Source organism: Nicotiana attenuata, unplaced genomic scaffold (assembly GCF_001879085.1).
Source record: "Nicotiana attenuata strain UT unplaced genomic scaffold, NIATTr2, whole genome shotgun sequence".
Lineage (NCBI taxonomy): Eukaryota > Viridiplantae > Streptophyta > Magnoliopsida > Solanales > Solanaceae > Nicotiana > Nicotiana attenuata.
In genome coordinates this window covers 34662-47363 of record NW_017672082.1, presented here as the reverse complement: position 1 = coordinate 47363, position 12702 = coordinate 34662, and the positions used below count along the sequence as shown (strand labels likewise).

Below are 12702 nucleotides of genomic sequence, written 5' to 3'. Positions count from 1 at the left end.
TTGATTTATGTAAGCAAAAATGAGAATGGGTTGGTTTAGTAGATTGACTTTAAGTGATTAAATGAACAACGAAGAAAATAGATAGATGTGCGGTAGATTAGAGCAGCAGAGAAAATAGAAGTTAAAGAAAAGAAAAGGCGTTCTTATTCTAATAGGGAGTAAATTTTTTATGAATGGTCATTCAATCTTGTATTCATTACTTTAAAGTTACTTTTATTTTTTTGGTTACGTAAAAGTCATTCAACTTTATATTTATTACCCAAAAGTCATTTTTCTTTCTTTTGTTACACAAAAATTATTTTAATATGCTCTAGTTATCACAGTAGTCACTTTGACCAAATTTTATAAAATTTTCACATAAAAAGTCTATTATGCCCTTGACATTATAAATCCCCCCATTTATGTAATACCTTCTATATTATATACTGTATAATATTTTTACCTAATATTTTACTTATAATTAAAATAACTTAATATTATTTGATTTATTATTAATATATCGACATTTAATTTTGCTTAACGTTAATTTTCAAGATATACATGTAGCATTATTAAATTTGTTAGTAAAATTACTATGAATAACTCTCAAGTCAATATTCTTAACCATACCTAATGAAATATTTTTAACAAAAATTATAAAATTAAAGCTCACAGATTTATCAGTCAAGTCGTATTTGTTAATCAAATAAACAAAATACCCACATTTAGCACACTGACATATCAAATTAACACTTTTAAAAAAATTATCAGATAAAAGCTTTAAAAGACTTAATATTAAACACAAATATCTTTGAATTTTTTTGAAAGTTTTAACGTCTTATAAAAAACTATCATTTGTTAACTAAATCTATTTTTATTCACTTAAATAAATATTAAAAAATGAATATTTTTGTCGTTTTATGTTTCAATATATGTTCATGTTTGAATATGATTAAACAAATTGAGTGCCATGAAAAAATTAAATATACTGATATATTATAAAATAATAAATAAAATAATATAAAATCATTTTAACTATAAGTAAAATACCTAGGTAACAAGTAGTATATAATATATATAAGGTATTACATATTGGGAGGATTTATAATACCAAGGGCATAATAGACTTTTCAGGTGAAAGTTTTATAAAGTCTGGTCAAAGTGACGATTGTGATAACTAGAGCATAATAAAATAATTTTTGTGTAACATAAGAAAGAAAAGTGACTTTTGGGTAATAAACACAGAACCAGTGTCCGGTACCCATATTGGGGCCCGACTAAATGCGGATTAGCGCTAGGAAGTCCCACATTGGGAGGTAAAGCACTCCCTAACAAAAGCGACTCCATGCTCAGGGACTCGAACCCGAGACCTCTGATTAAGGATAAAGGAGTACTTACCTCTCCACCACAACCCTTGTTGGTTCTGGTAATGACTTTTCCGTAACCAAAAAAAGAAAAGTGATTTTAAGGTAATGAACACAAAGCTAAAGGGTCACCCATGAAATTTACTCTCTAATAAGTCACGTAGGCGTAGTTTGGATTGAAGATAAGTTATGCTGGGATTAGTTATGAGATTAGTTATGTTGAGATTATTTCTTATTGATCGTTTGGTATGTTGTATTAATCCAGAGTTGTCAGTTTTACTGCTTTATCCTGTGATAAATTATTCTTGAATTATTATTTCTTCCTCTGACAAGTATAAATTATTCTAATTATTTTTAATTTTGGGATAATTTATCTTAAGATTAATAACCAAACAAGAAAAAAGATGATATCTTAAAATTATTTTTGCTTATCCGTAATAGTAAAGGAGCCTTAAGCTCTTGACTTCGAACCAATGGGTTCCGAAAGGGAATATTAAGAAAAGCAAAAAGGAGAACAACATAAAAGATAAAGAAAAGAAAAGGCGCTTAATAACAGTGTTAATTGGTCAACAATCCCTAAATTACGGTGTAATCAAAGCCTCCCTGTTAATAATCCCCCTTTTTCTTTTTCATTATGCACCTTTTTTCACAGTGGCCAACAGCCCCTCCAAAAGAAGAGTTACCTCTTACTCCCTCCGGTCCAAAATAAGTGATTTTATTGCTTTTTCTTGTGGTTCAAAATAAGTGATTTTTCCAGATTCCAAGAATAAATTAATTATTTTTTTCTTACATTGCCCTTGGAGTAATTAATGTTGGAGTATGTGTTAGGAGTGTTTATGTGAAGAGGTAGTAAAGGATAATATGGTCAATTTTATTGCTAATTAATGCTAAAAGGGGAATTTCTTAATATGTGTGAAAACTACCAAAAAATCACTTATTTGGGACCGGAGGGAGTATATACTTGGCATTATATTGAATTTTTACCCTACGTATATACTTTACTATATCGTAACAAGTTACTTGCTTTTAATTTTAGGTTATTATTTTACTTATAATGGATGATTGCTTGTAGTTATATTTTTACTGATTTGATAATATAATTTTTGGTTTTACAATGTTGGTATATAAAAGTTCGACTCACAATAACAACAACAATGCATCAATTCCAATTTAGTTGAGATTGACTTTATGAATTCTTGACATTTAAATGCTCTATTTGAGAGTATAATATTTCAATAACATATATACTAAAATTCTTCTAGTAAGCAGAGACGGACTTAGGATTTTAACGCGACGAGGGAACTAGTATTTTGCTCAACTAGTGCCCCTAAAGGCTTTTAATATTTAGGGTGTCAAGTTTATATTAACTATTTTTAAGGTATACGCATATACATATATAAAATGTCTGTCGAAATCTACGGGTCTGCTGACCCCTCATTGTTACAAATAGATCCGCCTATGCTACTAAGCACTAGTATTCTAGTTGGTATTATCTATATAGATTTTCAATTTCCATTATTTTCTATCTTTTGATAGATCTGCCTTCAATTCCTAGTTATTAAAGTGAGACGAAAAAAACACAACACATTATGAACATGGGACAGAAATATTGATGATTTGAATTTTGACATCTTAACTACTCTCCTATTTACTAGAAACAATGGTAATGAGTAATTCTACTATAGCGTGTAAAAAAAAGTTGATTACCACATGGCATATGGCCCATTCTCCCCGCCAGTCATGGCGAAAATACAACACATTTTGTCAACTTTCAAGAAAGTTAAAACTCCATATAGATAACACAACCCCTCTTTACTAATTAACATCACTCCAAAATTCCACATTTGAGTTGTATGCTTTCTCGTTTTGCTGCAATTAATGGCAAAGAATAAGTCATTTTTGTTATTCTTTCTTGTTTTGAGCTTCATTTCTGGGATTTTATCACAGTATGAGTTAGAGGAACTAACATGGTTAGATGACAGAGATGATGAGATTTCTATGTTTCATAACCAGCATTCTGCTATGAGAAGATGTGATTTAACTTCTGGAAAATGGGTTTATGATCAATCTTACCCTCTTTATGATTCTAGTTGTCCTTATCTCAGTACTGCTGTAACTTGTACCAAGAATGGCCGTCCTGATTCTGACTATGAAAAATGGAGGTGGAAACCTCATGGTTGTGAAATTCCTAGGTAATTGAAGTTGTAATGTCTTATTCTTTACTTATTTTTTGGGGGGATAAAGGTAAAAAAAAAATCCTGAGCCGAGGGTCGGTTGGAAATAGCCTCTCTACCTTTTCAAGGTAGGGGCGTACACACTGCCTTTCTCCAGACCCCACTTGTTATATTACACTAGGTTTATTGTTGTATTTGTTGGGATAAGGGTAAAAGAATGTCCATATACTATACAAAATATCTAAATTTTACTAATCATTATAAATTTTACTAACCATTATATGTTGGCAGACTTTATGGGTATAGTTGGTGCCATGTGAACAATAGGTCATGGGTTCGAACCGTATAAACAGCCTCTTGAAGAAATGCATGGTAAGGCTGCGTACAATAGACCCTTGTGGTACGGCCCTTGCCCAGACCCCGTGCATAGTGGGAGTTTAGAGCGCCGGGCTGCCCTTTGTTATATGTTGGCCACTCATATGCCTATAGCAAATCGTCTAGTATTTGCTCTAGATTAATTCACCCTATGCTGGAGATTTGTTAAAATCAAAGGTCCAATACGAGACAATTTGTAAACGATAAGGGTATGAATGCCCCAAAGTAGAGCGTAAAGTTAAGATATTTCGGTGTTTTTTGACCTTTGTCTTTTGTTGGTTGAATTCTTGGAAAATATCCATATGATGGTCTAATTTTCTTGGTGTGAGTGCAGGTTTAATACATTGGAATTTCTTGGAAGGATGAGGAAGAAGAGAATAATGCTTGTGGGTGATTCAATAGTGAGGAATCAATGGGAGTCTCTTGTTTGCTTAGTTCAATCTGTTATCCCTATGGCTAGAAAAACAGTAACCTATGTTGGTCCTACTATGGCCTTCCATGCTATGGTGAGAAAGTGTTAGAATCTTGTTTCGCTTATACGAGAATTTACTTCTAGTTATCCGTCAGTCAGTGTACAGAAGTTAAACTCTATCGTTATTATTATAACTGGAACTGATATAAAACATAGTACTAAAAATTCAAAACTAGTTAACTGATGGTTGATTGGTTTTTTTTAAGGATTTTGAGACAACAATAGAATTCTGCTGGGCACCTTTTCTGGTTGAATTAAAAAAGGGACCAGAAAACAAGAGAATATTGCATTTGGATATGATTGAAGAGAATGCAAAGTATTGGAGAGGAGCTGATGTTCTTGTTTTTGATTCAGCTCATTGGTGGACTCACTCCGATAAATATAGTTCGTAAGATATATTTCACTTTCTTTTTTACCCTTTCTCCTCGCTTATGAGAAGGGAGCATTGGCGTTACTGGTAAATTTATTGTCATGTGACCTCGAGGTCACGGGTTCGAGCCGTGGAAACAGCCTCTTGCAGAAATGCAGGGTAAGGCTGCGTACAATAGACCCTTGTGGTCCTGCCCTTCCCCGGACCCCGCATAGCGGGAGCTTAGTGCACCGGGCTGCCCTTTATGATTCTCGAATATGAAGGCAATTTCTTTAATGCAATGCTATGAGGTCATTGACATAGTTTTATTGAACCATTTAATTGAAATTCAGGTGGGACTTAATAATGGAAGGAAACAGTTTCTATAGAAACATGAACCCAATGGTTGCCTATGAGAAAGGACTAATGACATGGGCTAAATGGGTAGACTTGAATCTTGATCCTCGAAAAACTCGAGTTTTCTTCAGAAGCATGTCGCCTCGACATAACAGGTACTCATCTTGATTACCACATTTCCGCAAAATATGCAGTTCTCTATATATCCTGTTCATAGAATGTGTGAGAAAAATGTTTGATTTCAGATATTTTATTATGATGCGTATAATATTGGTCTGAGATGAACCAAAATTGAGCAAGACATGGTCAGTGAGGATTCATATAGTCGACCCCTATTTGCTTGAGATTGAGGCTTAGCTGTTGTTGTTGTTGTTGCATTATAATTTGTTAGGGAAAATGGATGGAAATGCTTCAATCAGAGGGAGCCACTGGAATTCTTTAGCCACCCTCATGTACCAGAACCGCTGCTGGTGCTAAAAGAAGTACTAAGAAGGATGAGTTTTCCAGTATCGTTCCAGGATATAACGACGATGACAGCTCTAAGAAGAGACGGGCATCCTTCTGTCTACAGTAAGTTTGTAAGCCAAACAGGTAAGCAGCATTTAGAAGACTATAAATCTGATTGTAGCCATTGGTGTCTTCCCGGAGTACCTGATACCTGGAACGAAATGCTGAACGCCATGCTCTAATTAGTACTAAGATATGTCGACATAGCTTAGGAGGTCATCATTGAGATGACTTGTTTTTCAGTGTTGAGTTCTCGTTCCTTTTTATTTTAGCCTGATGTTTCTAGCACTTACTTCAGTGCTGAGTGTTTGATGTAAACAACTGATGCTTCTGAATGCGCATAACTGTGTTAGTTCTTGAAGTCTAAGCAGTTTCATATGTGCAACTTAATGAAATGAGAGGTGATTTGCCTTCTTGATTCGTACTATAAACAAATATTTAGGAAAATGATACTGTATAGCCACTCTTAAAATAATAGCCGAAAAATGTATATTTTTTGTATACAAAAAATATATAAATTTTATACACTTTTGCGGTTACTCGATGTAAATAGTTTCTGCCGCAGGCTAAAAGTGATCTTTCCCCTAAATATTTTTTGTCATCTCTTTCATTTGTGGAGTAAGCTTTAACAGCTTGAACATTGATCAAATGATGGTGTTTATCAATATGACAGCAGCATGCTTGCTTTTTACACTTTAGCTTTTGCCTTATAGCAATGGTCATTCTCTTACTTTTTTCACATTCTGATGTAGACAATGGTATGATCAAAATAAGAACTATATCTCTGACTAGAAGACAACAAAATACAACAAACCTATTACAATACTTCATGTATTGCTAGAGAATTCAACCTATTACTGAGCATTTGAAAGCCCTTCAACAAAAGCTATTGTTTGTATCCTGATTTACCCTATGTTGCACAGGTGCCGGATCCTCCAAAAATGCACCACCTTTGGAGGATCTGACGCAGCATTGACATTTTCGGAGAGTCCGAGCAACATAGGATTTAGTTGTATGTTAAATACTCTAAGTGCGTTCTAAAAGTATGATGACAACAACAAACATAGTGATTTCCCACAAGTGGGGTCTGGGGAGGGTAAGATGTACGCATCCTTACCCTACCCTGGAAGGGCAGAGAGGTTATTTTCGATAGACCCTCGGCTGGAATAAGAATGAAATGCCTAAAATTCTCACTCTTTTCTGGAGTCTTTTAAAGCAGTTTTGCCTAAACTAATTAATTAGAAGATACATTTTTTAGCCTAGATACAAAACATAAATATTAGTTTCTTCACCAACAGAACTTAAAGAAACATAAAAAGTTTTACTAATTCTCAGTATTCTTATGTTGCAAGTTGCAACCCTTAAAAGTCTGCAGCAGATTTTTTGGAACTGTTGTAATTTAGTTGCATTATAATAAAGAAAAAAAGAGACAAATAACAGAAACTACAATTTATCCTATAATCTATCCCAGCTATTGAGGAACAAACTTCTTCCTTAATTTAGCAATCTCTTTATCACTCAATCCAAAAGCCTTAATCAAGAGCTCCTCTTTAATTCCTGTTCCAAAAATAGCAGATGGGATTTTCACCAATCCTGGATTTTGGCTGTTAAAACTTCCCAAAATAGTAGCTGCGGTATCACCAACATTCATTTGGAAGTGAACTAAACCTTTTGGAAACACCATCACTTCTCCTTTCTCAAGAACCTTAGCAAAAACTCTGCTTCCTGAATCAACAAACCCGGAATAAATCTTCCCCTCGAGCACAAATGCAGTCTCAGTTGCCCTCGGATGAAAATGTGGCACGTTGACACCATCAACGTCAAAATCAGCACGAACAAATGACATGCCTAAGGTGTTCAGTCCAGGAAAGACAGTGGAGCTAACTGGAATGGATGAAAATCCAGTATGTTTAAAGTTCCCTGGATCTTTAATACCTGAATAGATAAAATCTTCGACTGTGACCAACGATGAATTCTTACACGAAAGGAAGATTGAAGAGAATTCTGCCCTTGGTATGCAGTAGTCATGAACTGGATCAGGATCATATGCTAGGACAAGATAGCTCTGAAGAAAAATAACTAGAAAAACTATCATTTGAGAAGGAATCATGGTCTTGGATCAACACTAAAGAATGAAAAGGCTGGAAATTTCAACCCTGAGTAATGTAGACACATAGAAGTATATAATAGTAAGAAAAAAGAATGAAACCAATTGAATGATTCTATTCAAGAATTGGCCTACTGTTATGAAATATATATAGAAATGTTTTCTTTTTATAGGAGTAATTATTGAGGAAATAATGATGTGGTGCTACACAAGCAAGGCTTTGCTTGAGAACTAAGCTAAGAAGGATTAGTTAGTCACAACACTAATGGCTGCAGCAGACAGTGATTTGCCATGCTTCTGCTGTTGTCTTCTAGCAAGATAAAGTGATGATTCACTCTGATAATCTTTATTTAAAATAAGGTCCCCAGGGAAAGGAAAAAGGTATAGGAACTATTTTATTCTTAAATTAAAAGACAAGTGAAAATAATGTAGCCATATTTTCACATCTAACCACCCCAAAAGGCAAAGAAAATGATAACAATTGACAACCCCACATGATGACAGCATTCTCTTTCTCTATCGGGGTAGGGGTAAGATGTGCGTACATATTACCCTCCCCACACTCTACTTTGTGGGATTTTACTGGGTAGTTGTTATTGTTGTTGTCGTTATACTAGTGGTGTCTGGCTAGCTTGTACACACTTTAACTGTTTTACTGTATATTTATTATTCTTCGTCGATATAAATAGTGAGTAACTCTATCCGTCAAAACTTGATCATATGATGGTTGCGTCCTTGTGATCATCACCAGTCCTAACAACTCTATAATGGTTTAGGTGGATATAATTCCACCACTTCCCCCTCCAAACTCCTTCCACCTATCTAGTCATTTTTTGACCTTTTTTTTATTTTTATTTTTCCTCTATTAGGTTTAGCACATGGTGGTAACTCGTAATACTAGTAAAAACTTGTCATTTAGTCACGAGTCACTATTCTAATTTACTGCATAATGGGATAAACAATTTATACGGTGGGGTTGCGCTGTAAAATTCTTCGTCGATCTTGCTGTGTTTGATTTGCTCTACAAGCGGATTAGAATGAGATCTACTAAATATAATTCAAGTCAAAGTTAGAGCCCGTTTGGATTGGCTTAAAAAAAGTAGCTTAAAATTGCACTTCTCCTACTTCGTTTTCTTCTTCTTTCTTTTGCTGCTTTCTTTTGCTGCTGTTGGTGCTGCTATAAAACTTCAGTTCATGGGATGATTGCCATAAGTATATTTATCAGATCAGATTATTTAAAAATAAATCATAAATAATTATGTAAGTTAGTAGACAATAAATTATAAATCACATAAAACAATGTGAAGACTTCTTCGTGTATGGATATACATAAATCTTAACAATGTGGAAAAATATTTGGAATACATTGATCTAGATACTCGATCTCTATCTTTCGTGAACAACAGAAACTGTTTTCATAAATAGCAGAAACTGTTTCAGATTTGGGAGCAAGCATACGTTGTAGTAGTTTACTGGTTTTTGGATGAGATTGTTCATCTGCTTTGTGTTTTGCAACAATTTGCACTGTATTTAGTTCCTGATTTTGGTTCTTGGAAGGTCAGTGTAAAAGTGGAGAGAACCTAAATTCACTAAAAAGAACTTCAGCTTATACAATGGTGAAATTTTTACAAATGAACTAAATAACTTCAACATCTTCTGCTGAAGTTTTTGAAAAAGCTTATCCAGGACAAAAAAGAATTTTAGCTTATTTAGGGCTGAAGTTTTTACAAAATAAACTAAATAACTTCAGCATCTTCTGCTGAAGTTTTTGAAAAAGCTTTATGACAAAACTAATAAATCCAGGACAAAAAAACTTTAGTTATTTTAGTGCTGAAGTTTTTACAAATGAACTAAATAACTTCAGCATCTTATCCAGGACAAAAAAACTTCAGCGTGAAGTTTTGCTCGTCTACTAGAATGCTGGAGTTTTGCGTGATTGCCTTTGCTACTTCAGCCTCGTATGCTGAAGTTACGCAAAAAAGTGGGTACGCTTGTAATTTTTTTTGCAAAACGGGCACAAGTTAAAACGTGAACCAAAAAGCGGGTATAGATACAACTCCCCCCTTTTAAGTACAAGTGCTTAAAAGCACTTTTTAAGTGCTGGAGCTGATTTTATTAACGGAAAAGAACCAAAAATACCCCTAACGTATGAAAAATGGCTTACAAATACCCTCCTTCCACCTTTTGGTCTAAAAATACCCTTGACCTTTAGTTTTGGCTCATGGATACCCCTCAAACTGACGGACTAAATCTGGGTCAAATTTGGCTCTTTAAAATAGCCACTTGGCATATTATGGTTTGCCACAATTCATAATTAAATTAAAACCCACCCAAATTTATAAACCCGCCCCACTCCTGACCCGTTTCTTTTGACCTTAAACCTCTGCTTCTTCATCCTCACTACAACTGCAATCTTCACTGTTTTTGTGAAAGGCCGAAAATTTCCGTTTGTGGCCTTGTGGATTTTCCAAGCAACAAGCTTGTGCTTCTTGAATGCCTTAATCTTTGCACTTTGTTCTTTCTGCAAATTGAATTTATTGTGATCCAAAAATGTAACTTTCATGTAAATGCTGGGATCTTTTTCACTTTGTTTTTTCTTGGCTCCTATCCACTTTACAAATTCGGCATGAAAATTTGCCTTAATCTTTCTTGGTTTTTGAGCGACCTAAGACTATGAAATTTCTTTACCATGCGTGTATATTAGTTGGGAATGGAAATTTTGTTGAACATAATCTAAGTAAAAAAAGAAACGGGGGAGGTTTAAAAAATGGGTGAATTTTAATTTAATTCTGAATAAAAAACGTGGCAAATCATAATACGCCATGTAGCTATTTTAAAGAGCCCAGATTTACACCGTTAGTTTAAGGGGTATTCATGAGCCAAAAATAAAGATTGAGGATATTTTTAGACCAAAAGGTATTTGTGAGCCATTTTTCATACATTAGGGATATTTTTGGTCCTTTTTTGTTTTTTAAATAAGCAGTTACGTATTAGGATAAAAGTGCTAGAGCTGAAAAAAAACTATTGAAGTGTTTGATAAACAAGTGTTAGTAAGTATTTTTTCTGTTAAAATTACTGAAATATACTTAAAGCTGTTAAACTTATAAAGAAGCTTCTCACTATAATATTTTATTCTAAATAATATAAATACATAATAATTAATATTTTAGTATGAAGAAAGCAAACAAAAATTAAGACAATTTCGGGATGAAGAGAGCAATCGAAAATAATAATTAATATTCTATAGAAAATTAGTAAAAAACAAAAAAATGGGAAGCAGACAAATCATTACCATCTAGAGAAGAATGAGAAAGAAAAAGAGTAAAATGAAGAAAGTAGATGCTGCAATTTCGGGAGGAAGAAGACAGCAGCAATTTCAAGTTTGTACTGAGGGGTAATTTCGAGACTAAGAAAACTTATAAGGGATAAGAATGTAATATCCTTGGTCAAAGCAATATGGCTTTTAAGCCAGTTGGGTTTACCCAACTTGTTAGTTGTGGCTTTTTTAAAGCAGATTTTAGCTTTTTTTAAGCCATTTGTCTAGTTGCCAAACACTTCCAGAAGTTAAAAAGGGCTTAAAAGCTAGTTTGACCAGCAAATCAGCTTTTAAGCCCATCCAAACAGGCTCTTAGTAAATTTGATCATATTGCACCACCAAAGGATGTGATGCAGCGGATGAGGTTGCTCTTCCCTTAACCAGAGGTCTCCGGTTCGAACCCTGGGTACGGAAAAATCCTTGGTAGGGAGCGTTTCCCCCCAAAACGGGTCCCTACGCGCCTATATAATCAGGCTCCAATGCGGGTACACGACACAAGATGGCAAACCAAAAAAGCTTGATCACACTGCTACTGAGAAACGAGAATGTTGATTACCATGTTTGTTTAACTTCATAGCATCGATTGAGTTTACCATTTAATATGGGGTTCGATTCCCTCAGCTCCTTGCAAGTTCCAATAAAATCTTACTTATTCTCACCATATAACGTTAACCAAAAAATGAAATATTAAAATATCCTTGTAAACATGCCACATAAAGTGGCTTTTCTTTTTTCAGGGACAGGAAGTTATAGCAAAATAATGTCATGATAATGACAACCACAGCTCGTGCACGAAGTTGGTGAGACTAGACGTCAATATTAAGTTTCCATAGAATACAGATCGCTTTGGTAAAAACAAGCAGATTGACAACAACCGTTCTTGCACTTTAGTAATATCACTCTAGCTGGCGGAAAAAAAAAAAAAAAAGAAGCCTTCACATAACTAGTAAAGTTATTGTCATGTGACCAAGAGGTCACGGGTTCGAATCGTGGAATCAACCTCTTGCAAAAATGCATGGTAAAAAGTTGTAAAAATAACACGGTATAGCCAGTTTTCGGACTGGTCAATCAAAAATAGCCACTGTTTACTAAGGCTGTATGTGGTCCCGGGCCCGGGCCTAAATGGGCTAAACGGGCCGGGCTAAACGGGCCGGGCTAAACGGTCCCGGGCTTAGCGGTCCCGGGCTCTGGCGGTCCCGGGCTTCGTGGGCTCAACGGGTAGGACCAGCCCGTGACGGGCCTAAGCCCATATGGTCCTGGGCTAAATGGGCCGGGCTCGTGGGCTTAGCGGGCCTAACGGGCTTTTTTTATTTCCGGGCTTTTTTTTTTAATTTTTTTTATTTAGGGCAATTTCTTGTAAACCGTATGTGTATGTATATATATAAATTGCTCTTATGCATGGCTATATAAATATATGTGGTATATATAATATAGAAATCTAATTATTAAAGTGTTTGACGAAAATGTAAAATAACAAATCAATAGTAAAACTAAATTGGCATGCATAATAAATTAATAACAAAGTACAACATGAAGCATAAATACGTCTAATAATTTTAAAATAACACAAATTGTTGAAAAATCTTAAAGACGAATTTGCGGATAAATACCCTCAACACAATACTTTATATGCCTCCTTAAAATGCCTGTGGTACACCCTGAACGAAAATTTAAGACTCTTCCACAGTTCTTGCACTTTAAT

The 12702-nt window shown here is 34.6% G+C and overlaps 2 protein-coding genes across 2 annotated transcripts; one reads left to right on the top strand and one right to left on the bottom strand.

Moving 5' to 3' along the window:
- The first annotated feature begins 3057 nt into the window (after positions 1 to 3057).
- On the top strand, positions 3058 to 5995 carry LOC109211717 (protein trichome birefringence-like 36). Its single transcript, XM_019375286.1, has 5 exons — positions 3058 to 3535; positions 4227 to 4398; positions 4571 to 4752; positions 5067 to 5225; positions 5462 to 5995. The coding sequence occupies exons 1-5, from the start codon at positions 3222 to 3224 to the stop codon at positions 5757 to 5759; spliced, it is 1125 nt and encodes a 374-aa protein (XP_019230831.1). The 5' UTR covers positions 3058 to 3221; the 3' UTR covers positions 5760 to 5995.
- Positions 5996 to 6878: 883 nt separating this feature from the next.
- LOC109211709 (germin-like protein subfamily 3 member 2) lies at positions 6879 to 7956 on the bottom strand. Its single transcript, XM_019375273.1, has one exon. The coding sequence runs from the start codon at positions 7685 to 7687 to the stop codon at positions 7049 to 7051; it is 639 nt and encodes a 212-aa protein (XP_019230818.1). The 5' UTR covers positions 7688 to 7956; the 3' UTR covers positions 6879 to 7048.
- Positions 7957 to 12702: the final 4746 nt, after the last annotated feature.